At 44.3% G+C, this 27,894-nt stretch overlaps 1 protein-coding gene across 1 annotated transcript in view; it reads left to right on the top strand.

Annotated features, from left to right (window-relative positions):
* The window catches only part of LOC126092464 (ARL14 effector protein), a 70,485-nt gene extending 42,891 nt beyond the window's left edge, over nucleotides 1–27,594 (top strand). The window contains exon 4 of the mRNA XM_049908069.1: nucleotides 27,143–27,594. Coding sequence (XP_049764026.1) covers nucleotides 27,143–27,218 — 76 coding nt within the window. The 3' untranslated portion in view covers nucleotides 27,219–27,594. The remainder of the gene's footprint in view (nucleotides 1–27,142) is intronic.
* The last annotated feature ends 300 nt before the right edge of the window (nucleotides 27,595–27,894 follow it).

Below are 27,894 nucleotides of genomic sequence, written 5' to 3'. Positions count from 1 at the left end.
CGTGCCCCTTCTTTATCGGTGAAGAATTCTGCAGGCAGTCGTAAGGGTTCACCATAAACCAATTCTGTGGTGGATGGCCCCTAAATCCGTTTTCAATGCTGTGCATAGGCCCAACAAATCTAGTGGTAATGCTGACGACCAAGATTGTGCACGGCACATTAATGCAGCTTTTAATGTTCTATGCCAGCATTCCACCATCCCATTGCTTGCCGGGTGGTACGCTGTGGTGCGATTGTGTTGGAACCCGCAGAGGTGGGCCAATTCTGAGAACAACATCGACTCAAACTGACGCCCCTGGTCTGTGGTGACATGTAAAGGGCAGCCGGAACGTGCAATCCAAGATGAAAGAAATACGCGTGCCACCGTTTCTGCTGAAATATCCGATAACCGAATTGCCTCTGCCCATCTGGTGAAGCGGTCCACCGCAGTGAGGAGATAACAGTATCCTTCCGATGGCAAAAGCGGTCCCACAATGTCCAGGTGCACATGTCTGAAACGTGTGGTAAATGGGAAGTTTCCTACCGCTTCATGAACATGTTGTCCCACCTTGGCCCTCTGACTGTCCAGGCACATTTTTGCTCAATTACAGCAGTCTCTATTTATACTGGGCCACACGAATCTGTCTGTCATTACTTTGACGCTGGCGTTTATTCCCGGATGAGCCAGTCCATGGATGCTATCAAATAATTGTTGTCGCACTCTCTCAGGTACGAACGGTCTCTGGTTTCCTTGCGATCTGTCACACCAAACTCGGAAGTGTTCACCCGTAGGTTGTATTTGTTGCAAGCGTCACCTGGACGTACTATCACGAGAGAGTTTAGCAAATTGCTTTTAATGTGACCGGGGAGATAATTTCAAGGACCTTATATGGCCCTTTCCAATGCAATTTAAATTTCTTAACGTGACCCTTCTTCAACATGGGGTTACTCAAACAGACTAAGTCTTGTTGGCTATAAGGAATTCCGAATGGTCGTTGAGCGATGGGTACTGCTCCTCCGGTATGTATTCTATGTTGAACTAATGGAGTTGCTGGAAGAGTCTCCCGCTCACGGAAGAGATGCGAGTCGCTAAGTAGCACTGGTAAAATTATTTCCCGATCCTCCGGCGATAAATGGTATAATTTAGTAACCAGCTCTTGTTCGATTGATCCATGTGCTTCGACAGTTGCCTCTCCTGTATTGACATTCGGTGGACCATAAGTTACTACTTGTACATCTTTCTTCTTGTAGGGATTTCTATCACGTCTTGTGGATCTAAGTTCGATACTGTTGCCACAGTAGTTCCGCGTGGTAATTCCACTTCCGCATTACTCATGTTAGCAATTTGCAGTTTCCCATTTGGTCCGTCCTCAATAACACTGACAGTTCTTGCTACATAACAGTGCTTCTGGTCTAGCAAATCACCGTTTACTGATGGCTCTGTTAACAACAAATCACTTCTTCGGCACTTCGGTATCTTCACGTCGATATACAGTGTTTTTCCTGTTCCCGGGGGATGCGCTCACTTTCAGTCAAATGTACGTCGACTCGGAACAGTATACTTGTGCCGCTACTCGGTTTGCGCATTACCTCAGCGTCCCTAATATTCTTTTGAGTGTGACTCTTAGAGTTCCCATTGCAGCCACAATCATTATGACGGAGTCGAATTTGTCTCTTTGCTACATCGATCTGAGCATGATTAGCTGACAGGAAATCCAACACTAGTATACCTTCATATCGTTTCTCTCTACTTCGTATCACTTTCATTCCGGCCTCATATTCATCTTGGCCTATCACGAAGTTAACCACAACTTCTCCGTAATTGTGCACCTGGTTGCCATTTAAACCTTAAATGGTACAGCACGGCTGCCTCCAGCTTCTCTCTTTAACTACATGGCACCACATTAGAGAAATTTGAGCCCCTGTATCAACTAGAAAACGGACATTCTGTCCACTGTAAATTGCCTTAACTAGCAGGCCTTCAGAACTGTCATTCGTGGAGCTCGCAGTAACTATTGCTTCTTGGGGATGGAAGTAGTGGTGCCCCTCCCGTCCCCTCTGTCGTTAAACGTACTCCACGCAGTATTGGCTGCCTGTTGCCCATTCCCATGATAACTGGTTCCCAAATAAGCTTAGAACACATGCCGATCCGGTTTGCAGTCCATTTGAGGTCTCCGTAGCTCTTCCACAAATCGAACTGCCATCTGTATGGCCTCTTCAAATGTCTCACAACGTGCCAATCTGACTGCACAACCGACTTCACCCTGTAACCCATTCAAAAACATATCTAATGCCCTTTTTCCTGCTTCAAACAATTTTTCCTCATTGTGCGAATCGTTCTCGCTGAGCTCATACGTATTAGTGTTAACTTTTCTAATGCGATCAGCAAAATGCTCAATAGATTCTCCGTCCAATATATGCATGTTGTGCAGTTGTTCCCTGTAAAATCTTGCTGTCTTCTTCCCTTTGTACCATTGCACCAGTGTCTGCTTAAAAACGTCATTGGTAGCTGCTCGAGTGCACGTGGTATCACACGTAACAAAATAGAGTGCATCATCTTGAATTCGCAATTTCGCCACGGTTACTTCATCTGAGTCACTTGCTGCATTTTCCAGTTTACTAAAAAACACGTGAATATCCTCATCAGACTTCCCACGAAAGACTGGAACTGTGGAGATCAAAGAAAATTTTTTAACTACTGCTGAATGTGTTGTGCTTTCATTGGCTACATTCCAAACGCTACTATTCACTTGTCCCACATCCCTTCTACTTTTTGTATCTGTTTCCAATCACTGAATTTCTTCTCATAACTGTTCTATAACAGTCTGCAAATCTTGTTTTGCCTCTACCATACTGAATAACCAAGCAAAGCCAGTATCTGCTGCAGTCCTACCTTCAGTGCTGGGTCTCGTTCCTTTGCATCGTTTGCAGAGATGTGCTCCGACGGAGGATAGTATCTGCCTTGTGCTGCGTCCACATTCGGATACGAAACACGAACTTTGCGACAATGCCAATCATCGCTATACCCTATTGGAAGACTGTAGGTTTTCTTCTCTCCCCAGGAAAGGATTTCCAGAGGATCCCACTTCTGACACCATTTTATAAGGTATTTGACTGGTCAGAATGATGGCGGGTGGGCATGATAGTCTTAGGGCGAGCCGGTGATCAGCATTTGAACACTGTCGAATAATTTACTTTAACTTTTATTAAAAACTCGTTACTTACATACTCAGAAGTGCTCAGTGTCCTCACAGCCTACCGACCCGAACACGATGCGGGAGCCCGGTGTCTGACAACGCAGCAGGGTGTCTGATGACAACAGCCACCCGGCCGACAGAAAGACCCGCTTTTATTCTGCGTTGCTGGCTGACTCGCGCGGGCAGCGTCCCGGCAATGCGGAATCAGCGGTGACGGAAATATGTGTACCCCGCTGGAGGGTGAACAATCGCTTGCCTTACTTCACCCGTCCCCTTACAATTTTTTATTATTACCCTTAGCTGCACTAATAGTTGCGACAATCCATATTCCTGTCATCCAATATCGCCCCCATTTGAAGCACTTTGTGTGAGCTGTCTTGTGTTTGACTGTTTGCAGCCTCACTGATCTATCATTTTCTTCTATTCACTGTGATGTATTCCAACAGCCTTAATTTTTTCCACAATATTTGCTACAAATAAGTGTCACATTGAAACTGGCCAGCTCTATAACAGCCAGAGCCCGAATTTCCAAGCAAATGCATGTATTGACCATTTTAGGGAATAAATTCTTATGTCACAGACTTTTTAATTTAATATCTCATCTAGACATTTATAAGGGATACAGTTAATTTTCCTGGCTTGCGTAGACATGATAGGTACTCTCATTTCTCATGTAAATTATGATCAAATTGAAGATTATGTAAAATTTATGGTAATAATTATTATTTTAGAACTGAGAAATTTTGGCAATTTCTGGAGGCCTTTGTTTCAAAGAATTGTGTGTAAAATATAGCACAATAGGCCTAAACCATTTTCTTATTGCATCTATGTTAAGATGTTAATTGACAAAACAAAAGTTTTTTCCTTGTCACCCACAATGAAAAGTGGCCGACAGAAGTACAGAACACACATTTTCAGCTATTCCCATGGCTTTTCAGAACAAGTCAGAATATTTTGTATCAATAAACCTCTTTTTTCCATTGGCGCTGTAGTCAAAATCTTACTGTTGTGGCACTAAAGATGTGAGGGAAGTGGTGCTTTGCCATGGTGTAGTGTCTGGCATTGACAGTGTAAATAATAACAAAATGAGTGATAATTACTAGTGGTAATAATTGTATTTTGATAAGATTATGTCACCACTTAGAATGGTCAGATCGTTTTGAAGTGTCATTTTTCTATTCTTATTCTTAATGCTATAACACCTTTAAAACAGTCTCACTTTCCTTTATCCATGTGAGTAACACATTTGAAGATCAACATCTATGTGTATAATGAGCAATCTCAAACCTGTTTCTTTCATTTCAAATTTATACCATTGTAGCTTTTTGCTACAGTGTGTACGAACTCGTGTCTGTTAGTTCCAAACCAGAGACAGACAGACATTCCCCCTCTCAAGCCTCCCCTTATTGCAGCGATATTGGTACTCTCTTGCTCTCCTCGAATTTCATGCCCTTGAGGTAAAACAGTAACTTCTAATGTTTGTACTGTAACAAATACTCCACCGCTCATAATCCAATGAACACACAAACATCAGTATAAATTTGTGTAAAACTGTGAAGTGCGCTCATCACACTTTCTAGTATTGCAAGATGAAACCTTGTCCCAAAACGAATTGAGGAAAAAGTTTTTAAAAGCAGACGTTGTTGTTTGTGCCATTTTATGAGTCACTTACCTCAAAGGCGTGTGTGATGCAGAGGGAGTGTGTTGTTTAACGTCCGTGTTTGTGAGAGGGGTATGTTGACTTGACTCCACATAGGTGCTGTCAACCCACAGGTGTGTATACTTCCTACAGAATGGAACTGATGCCCATTGGCCAATGTTTTGGATAAAAGCATGTGCCAAGTGAAATAAATATAAATATGAAATTGAAACTGAATTTTGATACTGTGTATTTATATTGTTTTTTGCTTCATTGTGCTATTTTGATCTTAGGACAGTTACTTAATACACACGTTTAAGATATGATAGGGCACGGAAATTCGAGCTCTAATGGTGAGTCTTTATGAATCCATAAGTTTCCATTTTTGGCAGTAGAGGGGTGCGACAAACAAAAGTGTGGGAACTCGTGTCAATCCGTATGCTAGCAAGTGAAGCTCTCAAGAGAGTAAACAACTTAATTGCCATTTTGTTTGACAAGTCTGTGCAGCTCTTGTAACCAGAGTGTGTGAATAGAGGCAATATTTTGCTGCTAGTAACTTATGGTGCTTCATGCATAGCTAGAGCAACTAAGGGGCTTTAGGTTCCCTACCCCCGTATTATGTCTGTCACCTTGCAGAAGAGGTGCAATCAAATTACCCTGATGCAGACAAATTACGAGGGGCGTTTGAAAAGTCCGTGCAAAGTTCGAGAGATGGCACCACCGGCGCGGTGCGTATCAAGGTCATGTTTAGTTAGTAGCATCTTTCGAAAGAACGCACACCAAGTTTCAGCCATATTGGTCTATTTCTTTGTGTTTGGCATTTGTGTGAATCAAGAAAGTTGAGTGATTGTCAAAAAATGGACGAAAAAGAATTTCGTATGGTGGTTAAATGTTAGTTTATGAAAGGCAAAATGCCTCAGGAGGCTAAAGAGAACTAACATTACGATGACTCTGCACCGTTGATAAGAACAGTTTATAAGTGGTTTCAAAATTTTCGGAGTGGCCATATGAGCACAAGTGATGCTGAACGTTCTGCACGCCCTGTGGAGGTTACAACTCCAAAAATCATTGATAAAATCCATGATATGGTGATGGATGACAGAAGAGTTAAGGTACATGAGATTGCTAGTGCTGTGGGCATCTTGAATGAACAGGTACATAATATTTTTCATAAACATTTGGACATGAGAAAGCTATCCGCAAGATGGGTTCCACGACTGCTCACGCTTGATCAAAAACGGAATCTTGTGAACTGTTGCAACGATGGTTTGAAGCTGTTCAGGAAGAATCCGCAGGACTTCAAGCGTCGATTCATTACTAGATGAAACATGGATACTTTACTGTACTCTGAGGCCAAGCAACAATCTAAACAATGGGTTACCAAGGGAGAATCTGCACCCAAATAGGTGAAGACCATTCCTTCGGCTGGAAGGGTTATGGCGACTGTCTTTTGGGATTCGCAAGGGATAATTCTCATCGACTATCTGGAAAAGGGTAAAACTATTATACATGCATAGTGTTCATCATTATTGGACCGTTTGAAAACCAAGTTGCAAGAAAAACACAGGCGACTGGACTGCAAAAAAGCTCTTTTTCATCACAACAATGCACCAGCACACATGTCAGCAGTTGTGGTCGCAAAATTAATGGAACTCATTTCACATCCCCCCTATTCTCCAGACTTGGCTCCCTCGGACTACTATTTGCTCCCCAATTTGAAGAAATGGCAGGTGGGACAAAGATTTTATTCAAACGAGAAGGTGATCCTGATTAGAACAGTGTTGGATGAAGTGTAAAAGTCTAAAAGGAGACAATGTCAAAAAATAAAAAGATTTATCCTAAACACATAAGCAGTTTTTATTTTTGCACGGCCTTTTCAAATGCCCCTCGTAGTCCCTGAGGCGAGAAAATCTCTGTGATATCTCAGCTATGGGTCAGAAATTCAAAGAACAAGCATCTTCACTGGCCCCTCCCTACTCAGCCTGTCTTTGCACAATGGGGCTCTTGGCTTAACACTGCTGGCTGTTACTGCACAATTTTTTTTCGAAGTTTCTAATTTGGAGACAGCTTCCTCTTAAGTCTTCAGAAAATAAACAGTCCAGAAATGGTAAAATCATCTTACATAACAAAAAAATACCTTGTTCCGCTTAATCGTATGAGATTCATTTCACACCAGTCAACATGAATTGCATGCAGAGTATTTTTAACAACATTCATATTTGTTGGATGATATTTGTGATGTTGTTTGCAGTAGATACACACATACAATATATACTCCAATATAACCTTTGTCATATCTTTTTAGTACATCACATTTTGATGTGCCACATTTTAATTGAGATTGCTGTCAAACATTTGTTACTTTCTCTCTTACAAAACAAGGTTTTTTACAGCTGTCACTCATGTCTGCCTGTTCCTACAGTTTCCAGAATGTCAGCAGTTTTGAAAATTGAGATGTCTGCATTTGCAGTGTGAACATAGCCTGTGCATGAGATTTGAGAAACAGAAAATAAAGTTTATATTCAGTCAAATAAAACATTTTCCACTATGTTACACTAGTTTTACATCAAAGGCCTCTAATTTGACATCCCCAACTCCATATGCTTCTAATTCAATAGTGTCGCCAATCAAAACTTTCATATACTGATTTATTTTTATGTAATTTATTAGCCAGTCCGTCCAAAATGTCACATGTTGCGTGGCGCTACAATCTTTGCACCAAAATATTTTTCTCAGTCTGATTGTAAACTTGTCATTTATATTGGCAGTAGATAATACAGCAGTGGCTAGTGCTTCGTGTTTAAAATCTTTTGATTCTGTACAGTTTTGGGTTTTTCATTTGCCCAATTTCTGTCTTTAGAATATGTTTGGCATTATCTGGCAAAATGACCCTTTTTGTTTGTAGCTGTCAGATTGATTTTCTTTGCTTACAATGTGCTAAATATTTGTTATATGGTTTATTTCTGCAATTTTTCTCTACATGCGCCTTTTTTGTTGCATTTGAAACACAGAACTGTAAACTTTTCCTGTTGGCTTGTTTTGACAGATTGCTTAATTTGTTCAGAGATGAAAGTATTTTGGGACATATTTGACTGTTTTGCCTCAGTTAATCTATGTTCTTCCAGTTTCAAACATTCAAATAATGTCAACATTTTTGTCAGCTGTTGCTACATTATCCCATGCAGTACGAAAATGGTGAAGCTTTGCATGTAACATTCCAAGAATTCATGACAAAATTGAGCTCTTTTTCCCAGATTTGCTTTCTGCTGTTAGAACTTCCATGTATTCTTGAATCTGCATACAGTTCGAATAGCTGATTTGCTGAGGCAGTATCACGAGAACAGGCGCCCGGAGGCCATCTCACTGTCATACAGCATTATCAGTTGTGGTAATTTCAAATGTTAGTAAAAGCTGTGAATAAAATATTAGATATCTGCATTTTCAGTCTAGAATTGATGGGGTACTTTCCGTAAGAACACTCTCGCTAGCTGCTACAAAGAAATATATAAACTAATGTTACAAGAAATTTTGAAGAAAAAATTATTTTTTCGTCAAACTGGAAGCAGAACTGACATATTTTGACTAAAATAATATACAAACAGTCTCAGATTTTATAGATGCATGTGATCCATCTTTTATCATGAGAACGTAAAAGTATTCAGAATTAAAAAATAAAATACCAAAGGAGGTGGGAAACTGATCCGCCTGTGTAACAAAAAATGAATGTGTTGTTCCGTTGGACTTTGTAGAAACTTCCAGTGAGAATGTTGTTAAGAAAACTATGAATATAATGTTGGTCGCACCAAGATATCACTTCTGTATTGTCACCTATGAATATATTTTATTTAAAAGAGACTCCGTGCACAACAGTGCGCAAGTATAACGTATGCTGCTGCCAGGATATCACTACCGTATTGTCACCTATGAACACATTTTATTTAAAAGAGACTCTGTGCACAACAGTGCACAAGTATAGGATATGCTGCTGCCAGGATTTTAGTTCAGACAGCTGGCCTAAATAGTACCGAGAATATTCCCTACCTAAATAATTTTTTTTTATTTGCAGCTCTCACTGACCCCTCGTCACTGCACCCATAACTCAGTACATTGTACAGAAGTAACTCTTGCTACTTTCAGCCAGTATTGCCATTGAAAATGAACAAAATGTATTTTTGCATGTGGTTTTGTAAAACCCAAGTTATATCAAAGTGCACTACAAAGAGTATTGGTCTCTGCATGCAGTAAGTGCATTGTAGACAAAACTTTGTTCTTGCTGCTGCAGTTTCTCTCCATCGTTACACTTTCTGAATCAAAAATCAAGTGAACAGAGAAGACTGACAATGGAGGTCTCTGAGGCAGAATAATTAATTTTTTCATTGACCCCCTCAGGGGGCTCACGGTTCTTTCGTGAGTTCTTGCGTGGCGCTCACAGGGCCCCAAGCTACTGCAGCCCATTCTCCTACTCGAGCTGCATTTGCTTCTTTGTGGCTCTCCTTCCCCATCCTCATTCCTTCACGGCTGCCTCCACCTTCCTCTCCTTCGGTGTTCTTACTTATGGCTACCGGGCCATCCACCTGGTTTCCCAAGCACTTTCCCTTTCATCCTTTTGTGTTTTTGGTCCCCTTAGGGGTCTGATCCCCTCTTCTAAATTTTCCCTCTGTAATGTGAGCCTTTGGTCGAAGAACTCACTCTTTAGCATCTATGGCGTGGCTTCTTCTCCCCTGTTACTTTCCCTCTTCCTTCTCCACCGTAGCCCCCTTCCGCCCCGCTAGGTCACCAGCATGTGTAACCAGTCCATGTGGTGGGGCTGTTTATGTACCCATCTGGCTGAGCCTCTGACAACACAGGGATCTCTATTCCAATACCTGAGCTGTTGCCACCCCAGGTATGCCCAAGAATGGTTCCTGGTATTCTGGAGCATAGGAACTTCTAGCAACGGCCTCCAGGCTAGGTGGCCCTTACTGTGGCTGGGTGGCACCCACGGGGAGAGCTTCTGATAGGAAAGGGTGGTATCAGGAAATGCTTTGCGCATGAAGAGTATTAAGCTCCAAAAAACTTATCGTTCTTCGACAGCCGTCTCTTTGAGTGGTAATGTGGATCACCGAATTCTGCTTCTTATTACTCTTTGGCCTTCCCTTGCCGGAGAGGAGGGCCTGAGTCATCAGCTTGGAGTGACACACTTTTCCTTTACCTGGTCTGTACTAAGACAGCCGGGAGGGGAGGGGAGGGGAGGGGAGGGGAGGGGAGGGGGGGGCGCGTTCACCACCACAAAGTCACTATATATATTTATTTAAAAAAACATCGAAGAAGAGTATAGCGAAGTGGCGTCTCAGTAAGATGCAGTTGGGTTCCCTGTTGATCAAAGCTTATTCTGCCGCCCCCTCTGCAGCTCTTTGTGCTCATGATCATCTGGGTGGCTGTTACACCTCACCAGTCTCTCAATATGGTCCAGGGAGTCCAATTTCATTGGGACCTCATCCTTAAAACTTAGAAGGACTGCCGGGCTATTCTAGAATGACGGCTTTCATTTTGTTCGACATGTGCAGTAAGGTCATAAGGACAATTGGACCGATACTGCCACCCTTATTCCAGCTTTCGAGGGAGATATCCTCCCGAAGAAGATAAAGGTTGTATGTTATCGCCATACATCCTGCCAACCATGAGGTGCTTCAGGTGCTTGCATTTCGGGCATGTCTTGCCGATGTATGGCGTATCCTCTGAATGATGACTGTGGAGACACACTCCATGAAGGGTGCCCCTATGTTCCTCCAGCCATTTGTGTAAATTGTCACAACAGTCATTCTCCATGCTCACAAGATTGCCCGGCTTACAAGAAAGAGGTTTGTCAGACAGACTCCAGCCTGTATCAATGATTTCTGCATTTGCCTCTGTTACGTCCTTTCCCTCTCCTCCCTCTTCCTTACACCGTTCCTGCCCCATCTCCCCTCCCCTCCCCTCCCCTCCCCTCTGGTACTGACCATATCCCCTCTGGGTGCCACTACCTTCCCGCCCAAAGAAGTGCCCCCCTTCTTCGGTGCCCACTGGTGATGGGGCTCGCTCCCAGGACGCTTCCCCTCGGCGTCTCTCAGGTCGGAGGCCTGCTACCACAACTCGGACACAGGACGCACAGTCAGTGCACCCCAAGGTCACCCACTCTCTTTCGGTTCGGGATCTCACAGAAGCCTGCTCCCGCATTGTGCCCTGCCCTCCTCAACCTACGAAATAGGAGAAGAAGAAGAAACCCAAGCCCCAGGAGAAGCCCCCCCCCCCCTCTGCCCCTCAGATGATAAATCTCCCCCACCCCTCCACCCACAAGCTTAGTCTGACATCTGTCTTACGGATGTCACCCCGTTGTCGTCGGTGAAGGCTGATGACCCAGCAGTGTGATTGGTTCCAGCCCGTTTGCCTCCAATTTGGATACCCACTCCACGATTATTCAGTGGAACTGTAATGGATACCACCATCGCCTCGGTGCAATCTCTTATTGCCTATTACTCGGCAACTTCTATTGTTCTCCAGGATTCTCCTGTTACTGATGCTCACTCACCAACCCTTTACGGGTTTCGTGCTTTCTGCCAGAACCGGGTCAGTGCTTTTAGGGCTACTGGCGATGTTTGTGCATTGATCCGTACAGGTATTGTCAGTACACGGATACCACTTCGTACCGTATCGGAAGTGGTTGCTGTGTGGTCCCACTTTTTGTGGTCACGGTTTTTCAGTCTGAGTCTCCCTCCTAACTGCCTTTCTTCAGCAACTCCCGCTTTCCCTCACCCTCCCTTCTCCTTGGGGATTTTAATGCCCATCACCGTTTGTGGGGCAGTGCTTCTTCATCTAGGAGGGGGCTCATCATTGTCCAATTTTTTGTGGACCACGACCTGTGCCTTCTGAATAATGGTTTCCCTGCTCATTTTAGTGCTGCGTAAGGCACATTCTTTGCAGTTACGCTTTTGCTCTCTTCTTCTCCCCGACTTCCTTTCTTACACTGGTCACCATACTATGACCTGTGTGGTAGTGACCACTTTCCATTGATTCTCTCATTCCCTTCCTGCCTCCCAGTGTCCAGGTTTCGCCACTGGACTTCCCATTGTGCCAGTTGACCTCGTAGGTCATTTCTCCACCTTCTTTCTCAGGTTGTATCGATGAAATCGTCTGTGATGTGTCTGATAAATAATCCGTGCTGCCAGCATTCCTCACTTGAAGTGCCCTGTTCCCGTCGACCAGTTCCGTGGTGGAGCATGAACGCTTTGCCTCCTCGAGATTCTTTTGTCCTTTCAGGAGGGACAGTCTCCAATTGATCATCTGCCACAGTTCAGCAGGCCTTTTCTTAGCACTGCCATCTTATCCATCTTATTGCAATTTTCGTCGATCTCTGTAAGGCCTAAGACACAGTTTGGCGCCATCACATCGTCCTTATGCTCGATGAGTGGAATCTTAGGGCTCCCTCCCGGTTTTTGTTTCCCAGTTACTGTTCCACCGGTCGTTCAGAGTCCAGGTTGGCTCTGTTCTTAGTTCTCCGCAGACCCAGGAGAATGGCATTCCACAGGGTTCTGTATTAAGGCCCTTTTTCTAATCAAAATTAATGGACTTTTGACCTCTGCCAAATCATTGGTCACTCTGCTCTGTATGTGGGTGATTTCTGTATTTGGGCTAGCTCCCAATCGGTGAGCTCAGCAGAACAACAGGTCCAGGATGCCAACCGGCGTGCTTCCGTGTGGACATTCACACGCATTTATCAAGTAAGTCGAGGATGGTGCATTCTGTCGGCATACTATGGTTCATCCTGTTCCAGAGTTCTACCTCGACGCCCAACACCTGGCTGTGGTCCTGCAGTTTGTTTCTTGAGTCTTCTTTTTGTCAACAAGCTTACTTGTTTGCCCCCATATCAGTCATCTGAAGGTTGGTTGGTTGTGTAACTCGGTGTTCTTTGCTTCCGTGCCCACACCTCTTGGGATGTAGATCATTCAACCCTTCTCGGCCTTTACTGGGTATTAGTTCTGTCCCATCTGGACTACGGTTGTCAAGTTTATAGATTAGCTGCCCCTTCCATGCTGCTGCTCTTGCACCCAGTTCACCATCGTGATATCTGTTTAACCTCTAGTGCTTTCCACACTAGCCCTGTTTTATAGTCTTCTGGTCGACACTGGGATCGCTCCCCTTTAGATTCAGCAGTACCAGATCCTGGTTTCCTATGCCACCAGTATCACTCTTCCCCTGCTCACTCTTCCTATTCTATTTTTTTCAGTTTCAGGCCATTGCCCTTCCACAGCCCACTTTCAGGTGTGTTTACCAGTTGGGCTCTGCCTCACTTCTCTCCACCATGACTTCCATCTCCCCTCCTTATACTCTTCCCCACGTTCTTCCCCAACCCTCCTCCCCCCCCCCACCCCCACCCCCACCCCTGCCTTGCTTAGTTCCTCAGCCTCGGGTTCAGATGGATTTGTTCAGGACCAAATGCCTCCATTGTTCCAGTGGTGTCCCATTGTTTCTTCTAAATTCTCTTACAGGAGTTTCAGGATGACATTGTTCTCTTACACTGACGGCTCTAAATCCGCTGATGATCCTGGGGGTATGTCTTCTATTGGCACAGAAAACCATCTCTTGTCTGCCACGTGTGGGGTGTTGACTGTGGAACTGATAGCCCTCTATTGGGGCCTCTGATTATTAAACAGTCCTACCTCACCCGAGTTTTGTTAGCTACAAACTCAGTGAGTGGGTTTCAGGCTCTCACTCGGTGTTTTTCCGCCACACCTGGTCTGTGCCATCCGTGACCTCCTAGCTAATCGTGATGTTGCTTGTTCAGTTGCTTTCCTTTGGGTTCTTGGCCACGTAGGTATTCCAGGTAATGAAATTGCTGATCATCTGGCGGAGGGCCACGACCACCTATCCCCCATTCTCCATGACCCCTCTGGGGACAGATTCGCGGCTTTACATCAAATATCTTTTTGCTCAATCGTGGGCTGACCCTTAGGAGTCACTCCCCTGTGTAATGAAATTGGCACCATAAAGGAGACTCCCACCATGTGGCATTCTTCCCTGTGCCCCTCCTGGTTAGTATCTGCTATCCTCTGCCATCTTTGTATTGGCCATATTAGGTCCACCCATTGGTTTTTACTCCGCCATGAGCCCCCTTCCTCCTTTATGGTTGTGGGGCTCCGCTCACGGTTACCATTATTTTGCTGGGCAAAGTACCTATTGGGAACATTATGTATGTACATTGTGGACAGTTGGGAATGTGGGTCTCACGAGAAGCATGCAAGGGATAAGTCCCTGCAGTCGCGCTATTCATCTGTGTCCTCGGTGGCTTAGATGGATAGAGTGTCTGGCATGTAAACAGGAGATCCTTGGTTTGAGTCCCGGTAGGGGCACATGTTTTCAGCTGCCCCCATCGAGGTACAGTATGTCAACAACACCTGTCGGCAGCTGAGTGTTTCAATTAATTATCATTTATTCTAGAGAAGCTGCACGGTCATCAATGGTATCTGTTCTTTAAAGAACAGCTACTGTTTTCATATATATTTACAAGAGTAGTATTGTATAGTAATTGAAAGGCCACTTTGCGATACCGCTTCACTGACTTTCTCAAGCATGAGCCATAGGTTTTCTTTTGATCTGAAAGATCAATGAAGCGCTTGACTACATTGTAATCCACAATTGCATTTGGTTTTTTCACTTCCTCTCCTTGTTTTCACAGCCACAAGCTCAGGTTTGTGTTTGGTTGCCAAACAAAAAATTGTGTCACTCTTGTCACATCACTTTGTAACAACCACCTTTGAATTGCTTTCTGCAATCATTGTTTCCCCCTTCAACTTTCTTGTCATGAACGTTTTCAGATTCCTCCTTCTCTTTGCGCATAGTGTTCCCACCAGATGAGTTCGTTTTTCTAGAAGAATGTGCACCAACTTCATAGGAGTGTAAAAGTTGTCTACAAAGGGTGTCCTTCCAGAATTCAAAAGTGAATCCATTAACTCTAAAAAGTTGCTGTTGTTAAGTCTATAGCATAATTTATTTTCCACAATGCACTTTAACATTCCAAGTATATTCACCTACAGCACACACTTTGTATAATGTCACTCCATATTAAAAACAGTTTTCCAGGAATGTACTGGTGAAATCGTAACCTTCCACGAAATCGAACCACTGTTTCATCGATGCAAACAGCTTCACGTGGAATGAAAGCTTCCTGGAATTTTGTGTTCAGAGAATTCACAAGCTTCCTAATTTTGGACACCTTGTTACGTTCATCTCTGTTTTGTCGCAAAAATGTATGCAACTGAGGAACAAATGAAACATATTTCAGGACGTGATAGAAGACACCTGGTTTTTTGTAAAGTGGATTCTGGCCCCGAGAATCCTCCAATCTTGGTTTATGATCAAGCCCCATAAATTTCCTCAAATTATCAACACTGATATCACTCCATAAAGTCAGTCTGGATGATGGTGATAATGTTCATGCAGCTATTCCACTAACAATCTTTCACTCAGCATAATGGTTTGTTTCATTCACTATGAAATTGCTCATTTCTTCACCAAGAAAAAAAAATGTAAACATCAATGGGATGACTATTTGCAGGTAGGTTGTCCAAAAGTGCATTGCTTATTCCACAGTTACCAGAAAAAAAAGTTTAGGTTTCCCTGTACATCAAACCACTTTATTCATGAAGTAGGGAACCCATCAGCACAAGAGATCTCTTCAGGTAACGTCTCACTTTCACGTTTTTTGTCAGTGGAAGATGAAACTTTGTTTGCGCCATTTGTAGAGGTATTATTCGTAACTTGCATATGTACCTTCTGTTTCTTCAGAGGAATTATTTCATCTTCACTACTACTCTTGATCAAGGAATGAGCACAGTAATCTGGGTCGGAATTGCTACCACTTCCAAACAGTGATTCACCTGAATGAGATTTTCACTCTGCAGCGGAGTGTGCGCTGATATGAAACTTCCTGGCAGATTAAAACTGTGTGCCCGACCGAGACTCGAACTCGGGACCTTTGCCTTTCGCGGGCAAGTGCTCTACCAACTGAGCTACCAAAGCACGACTCACGCTCGGTACTCACAGCTTTACTTCTGCCAGTACCTCGTCTCCTACCTTCCAAACTTTACAGAAGCTCTCCTGCGAACCTTGCAGAACTAGCACTCCTGAAAGAAAGGATATTGCGGAGAGCTTCTGTAAAGTTTGGAAGGTAGGAGACGAGGTACTGGCAGAAGTAAAGCTGTGAGTACCGGGCGTGAGTCGTGCTTCGGTAGCTCAGTTGGTAGAGCACTTGCGCGCGAAAGGCAAAGGTCCCGAGTTCGAGTCTCGGTCGGGCACACAGTTTTAATCTGCCAGGAAGTTTCTCAGTGATTCACCTGATAAACTCGATTCCTCCAACCATTTTTGGATTCTGTCCTCATGTGAATCCATTTTTCACCATACATCCACAAAATATTACTGAAAACAAGCACTACTCACACCACATCTGTAAACAAAATGTCAGTGCCAGCAAGGAACATGTATTGATGCTACATCATAAACAGGTAACAATTGCCTGTCAGCCATTGCTGCCACTACAAAACCAACATCACAGTACTTTTCCCACTGGCCGGTATTATTAGACGCCCATTTGATTTCAACGCAGGTGTGATCGTGTATGCACCACAGGCAAATACTCTCAAACCCTCGCATGATCGAATATGATGGACATGGCGAAAATGGAAAAATTGATGTGCGTCCAATATGATGCACATGGTGTTGAAGTGCTAATAGCAAGTTAACTTAGAGGTATACTCAGAAATAAGAAATAAATATGATTCAGTTTTAATTTTTGTTGTGATTGTCTTTAACAATTATGAATTATCAAATTATAACTAGACATATTATTACTTTTCCAGTTACATTACCAATGTATGTGGCACTTTTTTTTATTTTTTAGTGTCGGCATTATTGTAGCCAAGGTAGACACAAAGCCCACGCCCACAACAGTAGTGAGAGTTTATATGCTAACTAGCTCTGCAGGTGATGAAGAGATTGAAGAAACATATTATGAAATAAAAGAAATATTCAGATAGTTAAGAGGGACTGGAATTCAATAGTAGGAAAAATAAGGGAAGGAAAAATAGTATGTGAATGTGGTCTAGGGGAAAGGAATGAAAGAGGAAGCTGCCTGTTGGAATTTTGCACAGAGTAATTTAATAATAGCTAACATTTGGTTTAAGTATCTTGAAAGAAGGTTATATACGTGGAAGGAACCTGGAAACATTGGCAGGTTTCAGACTGATTATGTGGTACTCATCATCTCAGCCCTTTCCCACGTCATGTGGGGTTGGCGTTGCTTTGCTGGCTCCTTCTCTTCCATAAATGCCTATCCAGTGCTTCTTCTCTGAGCCACCCTTTCTCCTGTAGGTCCCCTGCTATCTTGTCTTTCCATCTCAGTTTCAGTCTTCCTCTTCTCCTCAAGCCATCAATTTCTAGGTCTTCAACTCTTCCCTCCACATAGTACTCCCCTCTTCTCTGCACATGCCCATACCATCTTAGCCTACTTTCTTGGATCTTCTTCCCTATGGGCCCCACTTTCACTGTTCCCCTGATGTACTCATTCCTTAGCCTATCCTTTCGTGTCACCCCACTCATCCACCTTAACATTCTCATTTCTGCCACTGCCATCTTTTTCTCTTGGGCTTTGGTAATAGGTAAGTTTCTGCACTATACAGCATCACAAGCATCACCACAGACCTGTAAAGCTTTCCTCTCATTCTGCAGCTAACCTTCTTATCACACAGTACTCCACTCAGTTTCCTCCAGTTCATTCATCCACTATTTATCCTGTGCTGCATTTCGGCCTACAGTCCTCCATCACTTTACATGTAAGAGCCTAGGTATTTAAATTTCTTGACCAGCATCAGTTGTTCTCCTTGCAGGTTAATATATTGACCTTTAGCATCCTTTGTACACACATACTCTGTTTTCGCCCTGCAAATCCTCCTTCCCCTTCCCCTTTCCTCTAGAGCTTTTCTCCACTGTTCAAGCTTTTCTTGAAGTGCCTCCCAAGTGGATTCACAGATTACTACATCATCGGCAAACATCATGCTCCGAGGTGCCTCTTTTTTTCACATCTTTGACTAGTACATCCATGACAAGGTCAAAGAGATATGGGCTGAGAGCAGATCCCTGATGTAGTCCTACTTTCATTGGAAAGCCCTTGTGGCACCTGCACTGCTCCTGACTTGTGTCATTGCACCTTCATACATGTCATCTACCACCCTGAAATATTTTTCTGGCAGGTATTTATTTCTCAGACACATCCACATCCATATCTCTCGCCTCGGCACTCTGGCATGTGCCTTCTCAAGATCGATAAAGACCATATGCAGTTAGACTTGTACTTCTCTGTGCCTCTCCATCAGTTGCCTTAGTGCAAGTATTGCATTGGTTGTTCCTCTTCCCAGCATAAATCCAAACTGTTCTTCACATACTTCAGTTTCTAGACACAACCTCTTTTCAATTATTCTTTCCCAGATCTTCCTTGTGTGGAACATCAGTTTTACCCCTCTATAATTGCCACAGTTTGGGATATCCCCTTTCCCCTTATATATGGGAACCAGTATACTGCTTCTCCACACATGCAGCATTCTTTCTCCTTTCCAGATCTTCTGCATTAGATCCCAGAGAAGATCAGTTCCCTGTTCTCCCAGACTTTTCCATGCTTCGATTGGGATTTGGTCTGCCTCTAGACCTTTTCATTTTTCATTTTCTTTATCACATGTTCAACTTCTTTCCTACTTATAGTGTGGGTCATTCCTTCATTCATATCTCCATCCTCATTCTTCTCTCGTACATTTTCATCATTTAATAGCCTTTCAAAGTACTCCCACCACCTATTCAGGATTTTCTCAAGGTCGTGTAATACTACACCTGATTCATCCTTTATCTGCCTTATTGATGTTATGTCCTTGGTTGCCTTATCTTGTGCTTTAGCAACCTGTAGGAGTTGCCTGCCATCCTGTCTTCTTTCCAGCTGTTCATACACCTCTTCCATTGCCTCAGCCCCCCCCCCAGGGGATCTACAACTCTTTTGTGGATACGTGCGTAGCGAGCACGGGACCCCGAGCTAATGTGGCCTTCCTTCCTTTCCGGGCTGCATACCTTCCCTTTCCGCATCCTTCCCCATCCCCCATCTTCGCCCCTCCTCCCCTCACCTCTGGTTCTTTCTTTTCCTTCCCTTTCTCCCCATCTGGGAGTATGGTTTGTGCCTATGTCCGGAGACGGACGCTCATAAATGTAACGCATTCTTCGCCTTCTTTGCTTGTATGTCGTCTTCCTTCCTTTGTCCTTCTCTTTTCCTTACCTCTTCTCTTTACCCTTTTCTCCGCTGCGGCGTTTGAGACCTCTCTTCTTTGTTTTCCCTTTCTCTTTCTTCCTCCCTGTGTGTGTCTGAAGGCCGACCCACGCATTTTTGTGCGTAGCCGGTGACGGGGTAACGCGTAATTCCCCGCCCCAGGTAGACAGGTAGGACACGTACGTACCCCCTGGTAATAGCCAGGCCCAGGGAGGGGTGATTACCCGAGCTGATACCTTCCGAAAGTGCCGATTGGTCCCTCCATCCGTTCGTCGGGAGATGTGACCTGAGGTGTGAACAATCACCTAAGGCGGGAGTGCCCTCAGAGAGGGCCCCCACAAGGGAGGAGTGCACCATCGGAGACGCCGGTAATCATGGGGGATTCTTCCACAATGGTTTCCTCACCTTCCACTATGTCTGCTCACAAGCGTAAGTTCACTGAGTCTCAGCCACAGACAGTTCTTCCATCGTTGCCACAGTTCCTTGTTGTTTCTCGGTCTGACGAAGGTCACGACTTCTCCACGGTCAACCCTTTCATTATTCAGAAAGGTGTCGACGCAATTGCAGGTCCTGTAAAGTCTTGTTCTAGATTACGGAATGGCACCTTGTTGTTGGAAACAGTCAGTGCCCTCCAGGCACAAAAATTGGTGCGTACTTCATTGCTCCACACCTTCCCTGTCCGGGTTGAAGCGCACCGCACTTTAAATTCCTCGCGTGAAGTCATTTATACACGCTCCCTCGATGGATTGTCTGATTTGACAAAGTTCAACTCCCATCGAAAATCAAAGCAGGCTACGAGGTAATTTCCGTTCGCCCTTACGTCCCAAACCCTACGCGTTGCTATCGGTGTCAGCGGTTCAATCACACCAGCCAGTTCTGTTCCAATCCGGCCAAATGTGTTACGTGTGGCAAGGATGCCCATGAGGGTGCTTGTCCACCTCCATCCCCTCGTTGCATCAACTGTACGGGTGACCACGCTGCTTCCTCTCGAGATTGCCCCGTTTTTAAGGACGAAAAGCTCATCCAGGAAATCAGAGTGAAGGAAAAGGTGTCGACATTTGCTGCTCGAAAATTATTCGCCAGTCGACAGCCCACCGTGCCTCAGACAGGAAAATACAGCACTGTCCTTGCTTCTCCTCGGCCAACAAAGGAGGCGGCCATGCAGACTTGCGACCTCACCTTTAGTGCCACGGTCGTCAGATCGGCCAGCGCAAAGATCGCCCGTTCAACCTCACCCCTTTCGCCTGCCCACTCTATGGCTCACCCTTCATCGGGTTCTGCTAAATCTCGAGCCCAAAAGTCAGACACTAAGACTTCGAAAAAAGAGCATACTCGTGAAGATTTTTTACATACCCCAACTTCACAACCATCGGTTCCTCCTTCATCTAAACGTCATATTTCCAAGAAGGCTACAAAGAAACCCAGTTCATCTCCTTCTCTTCCAAGGCGTGTCCCATCTACAGCACCACCTGGCGGAAATCGCCCTCGGCCGTCTTCTGGGTCGCCGTGGCGCACTGCTGGCGGCCGATCAACCGGTCGATCGCTGGTGGCAGGAGCTGCTCCTGAACAACCTATGGATCAGGATCTTCTGCCTTCGGCTGAATGCCATTCCATGCTGTCGGTCGCAAGCTCTGAGCAGTCGTTGAGTTGACAGCAACCTTGGTCACATTCTTCCAATTTCTGTTCACCCTATGTCCATTATCCACTGGAATATCCGCGGCATTTGAGCCAATCGGGATGAATTGTTGATCCTCTTATGATCCTACTCGCCGGTCATCTTCTGTCTTCAGGAAACAAAGCTGCGTCCCCATGACTGCTTTGTTCTCCCTCATTTTCAGTCCGTCCGATGTGATCTCCCCTCTGTTGAAGGCACTCCAGCACATGGAGGACATATGATTCTTCTCCATGATACTCTCCATTATCACCCAATCCCCTTGAACACTTCCTTCCAAGCTGTCGCCGTCCGTCTTTCCCTTTCAGGATACACGTTCTCTCTTTGTACTGTATACATTCCATCATCCACACCAGTGGCACGAGCTGATCTCCTTCATCTTCTTGGTCAGCTTCCACCCCCCTATTTGCTGGTTTGGGACTTCAATGCCCACCACCCGCTTTGGGGATCTCCTCATTCTTGTCCACGTGGCTCACTATTGCTAGACGTCTTCCACCAAGCGGATCTAGTTTGCCTCAACAGTGGGGTCCCTACATTTTTGTCTGCCTCCACGACAAATTTCTCTCATTTGGACCTTGCGGTCGGTACTGTTCCGCTAGCTCGGCGCTTCGAATGGTTCGCCCTTGATGATACACACTAGAGTGACCACTTTCTGTGTGTCCTTAGACTGCAGCCTCAACTGCCATATATGCGCCCGCGACGCTGGAAGTTTGCCCAAGCCGATTTGACACTTCTTTCGTCTCTAACGACATTCGATGACCGTCACTTTCCCAGCGTCGACGATGAGGTCACACATATTACCAACGTTCTTCTTACAGCTGCGGAACATTCAATACGACACACCTCCGACTTGCCCCGGCGACCCCCAGTTCCTTGGTGGAACGAGGCATGCCGTGACGCAATACGTGAGCGACGACGTGCTCTTCGCGTTTTCTGCCACCATCCTACTTTGGCCAACTGTATCTGCTATAAGCAGTTCCGTGCGCGATACCGTCGTGTCATCCGCGATAGCAAGAAGGCAAGCTGGAATTTCTTTATTAGCTCATTTAACACCTTCACTCCCTCCTCGGAAGTTTGGAGTCGGCTTCGACGGTTCTTAGGCGCGGCTAGTTTCTCCCCAGTCCCTGGCCTCACTGTCGCGCATGATACATTAGTGGACCCCGTCGCAATTTCTAACTCATTGGGTCAGCACTTTGCTGAGATTTCGAGCTCTTCAAATTACCCGCCAGCGTTTCTCCCGAAGAAACGTGCAGCGGAAGTGCGACCTCTTGCTTTCCCCTCTCAAAATCGCGAAAGCTATAATACTCTTTTCTCCATGTGGGAACTCCAACATGCACTCTCTTCTTCTCGCTCCTCCGCCCCAGGACCGGATGGTATCCACGTCCAAATGTTGCTGCATTTATCAACCCATAGTCTGCGTTACCTCCTTCACCTTTATAATCGAATTTGGACCGACAGTACTTTTCCCAGACGGTGGTGGGAAGCTATCGTCGTTCCTGTTCTGAAACCTGGAAAGGACAAACATCTCCCCTCCAGCTATCGCCCCATTTCTCTCACGAGTAGTGTCTGTAAGGTTTTGGAGCGTATGGTGAATTACCGTTTAGCTTGGTGGCTGGAATCCCGCAGTCTTTTAACACCTGCCCAATGCAGATTCCGAAAGCATCGTTCTGCAGTTGACCATCTTGTTGCTCTCTCCACTTATATCATGAACAATTTTCCCCGAAACGCCAAACAGTTGCAATATTTTTTGATCTGGAGAGAGCATACGATACCTGTTGGAGGACAGGCATCCTCCGCACACTGTTCTCTTCGGGCTTTCGAGGTCGGCTGCTCCTTTTTCTTCGCGAATTTATGGCAGAGCGCACATTTAGGGCGCGGGTGAACACTACTCTCTCCCGTACTTTCTCCCAAGAAAACGGGGTACCCCAGGGCTCCGTGCTGAGTGTTGTACTGTTTGCCATTGCCAACAATCCAATTATGGATTGTCTCCTTCCTGATGTCTCGGGCTCCCTCTTTGTGGACGATTTTGCGATCTACTACAGCTCTCAACGGACCAGCCTTCTTGAACGACGTCTTCAAGGATGTCTCGATCGCCTCCACTCTTGGAGCATCGAAACCGGCTTCCGTTTTTCTCCCAGTAAGACCGTTTGTGTTAATTTTTGGGGACGTAAGGAGTTTCTTCCACCCTCCTTACATCTAGGACCTGTCAACCTTCCGTTTTCAGACGTCGCTAAATTCTTGGGTCTTATGTTTGACAGAAAACTATGCTGGTCCTCCCACATTTCGTATCTTTCGGCTCGCTGTCTGCGATACCTCAACACCCTCCGTGTCCTGAATGGTACCCCCTGGGGAGCGGACCGAGTGGTCCTTCTCCGCCTCTATCGCGCCTTAGTGCGCTCGAAATTGGACTATGGAAGCATAGTCTACTCCTCTGCTCGGCCGTCTATTCTTCGGCGTCTCGACTCTATCCATCACCGTGGATTACGTTTAGTGTCTGGAGCTTTTTACACCAGCCCTGTGGAAAGCCTTTATGCTGAGACTGCTGAACCTCCGCTGTCCAATCGGCGAGCAGTCCTTCTGAGTCGTTATGCTAGCCATCTGTCTTCCATGCCTGCTAACCCAGCCCATGACATTTTTTTCGACGCCTCCTTTGATGTAGGGTATGCAGGCCGCCCCTCCTCCCTACTACCACCGGGAGTCCGCTTTCGTCAACTGCTCCATTCTCTTTCCTTCCGCTTTCCTAAAACCTTCTTGACAACTTGGGGTAAGGCACCGCCTTGGCTCCGTCCCCGGATCTGCCTGCTCCGTCACCTTTGTCGATTTCCCAAGGATGGTACCCCTTCACTTGTTTATCGTCGGGCATTTGCTGCTCTGTGTGCGCAAATGACGGAAGCCACATTTGTTTACACCGATGGCTCGAAAACATCGTTAGGTGTAGGGAGTGCCTATATTGTTGGCGACACCCCAAATCACTTTCGGCTTCCCGACCAGTGTTAGGTTTATACTGTGGAGCTTTACGCTGTTCTACAGGCTGTCCACTACATCCGCCGCCATCAGCGGATACAGTACGTTATCTGCTCAGATTCTCTCAGCTCTCTCCTCAGTCTCAAAGCTCTTTACCCTGTGCACCCTCTGGTCCACCGGATTCAGGACTGTCTGCGCTTGCTCCACCTGGGGGGCGTCTCGGTGGCGTTCCTCTGGCTCCCGGGACACGTTGGTATCTGTGGAAACGAGGCGGCCGATATAGCAGCCAAGGCTGCAGTCTCTCTTCTTCCGCCAGCTATTCAATCGATTCCCTTCGCCGATCTACGGAGCGTTTTATGTCGTCGTGTTGTTCTTTTATGTCACGCACATTGGTCGACACTTCCCCATAATAAACTGCGGGACGTGAAAGCTCTTTCTTGTGCTTGGACCTCTTCCTCCCGATCGCGTCGTCGGGAGGAGGTAATTTTAACTAGACTCCGGATAGGGCACTGTCTTTTTAGCCATCGGCATCTTTTAAGCGGCAATCCTCCCCCACTCTGTCCCCACTGCTCTCAGCTGTGGACGGTAAGACACCTTTTAATTGAGTGCCCCTATTTTAATCCGTTACGCGCCCGTCTACAGCTGTCGCCTGATATATCGTCGATTTTAGCAGATGACACGCGCTCAGCCGATCGCGTTCTTGAGTTTATTAGTGCCAGTGAAATGACGTCAGTCATTTGAAGTTTTTTTGGGGGACAACCAACCCTTTTCTGTAGTGGATTTTTAAGACTTCCTTCTGCTTTTAGTTTCTCCAATTTTATGACTTTCGTTCCCATTGCTGCTGGTTTCCATTTTCGGTTTTTTACTGTTTCCTAAGTCACGGACCGGGCGCTAATGACCATAGCAGTTTTGCGCCCTAAAACCAAAACAAAACAAAACAAATTGCCTCAGCCTTTGCTTTTGCCAATGCTCTTTTTGCAATTGTGTAGGCTTCCCTATCTTCCTGTTATGTCACCCCCCCACCCCCCTTTCCCCCTGTCGCTGGCGGAGTTTTTGTTTATATAGTAGTAACTCAGAGATTTCGGAACCAAATTTTAAATTGTAAGAAATTTCTAGGGGCAGATGTGGGCTCTGACCACAATTTATTGCTTATGAACTTTCGATTCAAACTGAAGAATTGCAAAAAGGCAGGAATTTAAGTTGGAACCTGGATTAACTGAAACTAGGGGTTGCAGAAAGTTTCAGAGTGAGCATTAGGGAACGATTGACAAGAATAGGGGAAAGGAATACAGTGGAAGACAAATGGGTAGCTTTGAGAGATGAAATAATGAAGGCAGCAGTGGATCAAATAGGTGAAAAGACATGGGGCTAGTGGAAATCCTTGGGTAACACAAGAGGTACTGAATTTCATGGATGAAAGAAGAAAATACAATAATGTAGTAAATGAAGCAGTGAAAGAGACTACAAATGTTCGAAAAATTACATTAACTCAATCTTGCGCTCATTCTTGGTAGAACATTATTATAATAAATAAAAACCCCTAGTTTGCCTTTGTTCTACAGTATTACTTTTGTTGTGTTACCCATTTTTCAGCTTACAAGGCCATCTTCAGACATTACTTTGCTTTTTTTCTACAGTATTACTTTCATTGTGTTAACCGGTTTTTGGCATAAAAGCCCTTTTTCAGACACCTGAAGATGGCCTTGTAAGCTGAAAACCAGTTAACACAATAAAAGTAATACTGTAGAACAAAAGCAAAGGAGCACTTTTCATTTATTTGGTAAATGAGATTGATAGAAAGTGCAAAATTGCTAAGCAGGAATGGCTTGAGGACAAATGTAAGGATTTAGAAGTATACATTACTAGGGGAAAGGATAGATGCTGCCTACAGGAATAAAGAGTACGACCTGTACAAATACAAGAGCTTAGATGGAAAACCAGTCCTGAGCAAAGAAGGAAGTGGAAAGGTGAAAGGAGTGTATAGAGGGTCTGTACAAAGGAGATGTGCTTCAGGGCAGTGTTATAGAAACAGAAGAAGACATAGATGAAGATGAGATGGGAGATATGGTACTGTGTGAATAATTTGATAGAGCCCTGGGAGACCTAAGTCGAAACAAGACCTTGGGAGTCGACAGCATTCCATTAGAATTACTGGTGGCCTTGGGAGGGGCCAGCTATGACAGAACTCTTCCATCTGCTGAGCAAGATGTATGAGATAGGGGAAATACTCTCTAACTTCAAGAAGAAAATCATAGAGGGAGACAGAGGTGAATACACTAAACAGATCCAGAAGGACGTAGCTTGCATTAGTTACTCAGAGATGAAGAGGCCGCACAGGATAGAGTAGCATGGAGTGCTGCATCAAACCTGTCTTCAGACTGAAGACCACAACAACAGTGTCTCTGTTCTCACTTCGAGAGTGAGTACAAAATACTGGAAATCTGACAGTATTTCTATGACTAACAAACATAGGTTCCATAAAATGATAATTATGTATGCATATAGTATAATTAATCAATAGTTACAATCAGGGCCAGTAGGCCCAAGTGACAAGCCATTGCTTGGGATGCTAGAGGTATCAGAATTGTAAGATATTTTACAGAATGTATCACAGTTTGTAGTGGTTGAGGTGCCAAGTTGAGAGGGACAACAAGTGCAAGATTAGTATACAGTGTGTGTCACAGTTAGTAGCAAAAACTGACAGATTATGGTGTACGAGGGAAAAGGGTGGTAGGAGGGGGTGTTAAATAATAAGTCACTTGTGCGGGGAAAATGTTCTTCAAAATGGCCCTTCTTACAATGATTGAAACATAAAAATTGCAATAATAAGCATTTACGTGCCTTATAAAAGCTAGTTCAGCTTGTTTACTAAAGAGTGTAGCACATATTTCACTTAGCTCACCTTATTCTGTTGTATTGCAATTTGCATCTTTCCTAATTTTTCTCACACACACCTTCAGCTTTTCTCTACCTCTGGCACCTACGTCTGTATTCTGCAAGCCATAGTACGATATATGGCAAAAAGTATTTTGTGCACAAGTATTATAAGTTCAATTAAAATTTTAGATACATAACACGTTCAGCATTAACTTTCTTCAATTACTCAACATGATTATTGTTTAGAGGATATGTTTATTTGTATTTGTTTCCTTGTTCTAGTGTAAATAATGTGCACCTGAAGTTGGTAAAGTGTTTTTTTTTATACAATGTGTGCACTAAGATCCCTATGCCCGTTGCCATTGCCACCCATTTCGATTTTTTAGTTTGTGTATTAGATAATTTGAAATATTTTATTTCAGCTATTAAGATTTTATTTTTCATTTGCTAAGCCTGAGTAATGAGTATCAACAAAATTACAAACTTTTTTTTCTTTTCCAGAGTCAACAGGAAATTTGTTTATGAACAGATAGAAATTGAAGGCACTGACATTGTCATAAAAAACAAATTTAAATGAAAAGTAAACTTCTGCTGCCTTTTTTTCTGAAGAAGTTTTACAATCTGCGTGCATGGAAATGTGCTTTCAGGTTTTAAAATTTGTGTTATTTACAGAAAGTGTCTGTGAAGTTAAATTGTTTTTTATCATTACGGAATGGTTTACCTTTTATTGAAATGAGGAAGTTCATTCACATAAAAGGAATAGGCAATTGAATTATGTGATCGTTTGTTTTGTGAAGTAATATATACAGGAATTGAATATTCTTACAGAATTAATATATCAAAGTATGACTGAAGTACTGTGACATCTTATATGCTATTGGTTTGTACAGCAGAATCTAAGTTGGAGATGTCAGTTCCAATATTGATGTGAACAAATAAATATGTAACTCTAATCTGCACCTTCTTATTTTTACCCATATTATCGTATTTCATTTGTATATTTACTTGGTCCTAAATAGATCTATTACTTATTACAGTGGCTGTAGTTTAATAATTAACTATTTCATCCACTCATTGTGTGAGGGCTCGCTTGCATATATCATAAAGGTAATCATACTGTAGCTGCAACCACATTGAAGGGATATCTGTGAGGAGGCCAGACTAACAAGGTTTCTGAAGAGGATCGGCAACCTTTTCAGGGCAACATGCTGGATGATTGACTAATCTTGCCCTGCAATACAGAGTCAGAGCAT

This window comes from Schistocerca cancellata, chromosome 7, assembly GCF_023864275.1.
Source record: "Schistocerca cancellata isolate TAMUIC-IGC-003103 chromosome 7, iqSchCanc2.1, whole genome shotgun sequence".
In the NCBI taxonomy this organism is placed as follows: Eukaryota; Metazoa; Arthropoda; class Insecta; order Orthoptera; family Acrididae; genus Schistocerca; species Schistocerca cancellata.
The sequence above is the reverse complement of the archived record's forward strand: the minus strand, read 5'-3'. Positions and strand labels throughout refer to the sequence as shown.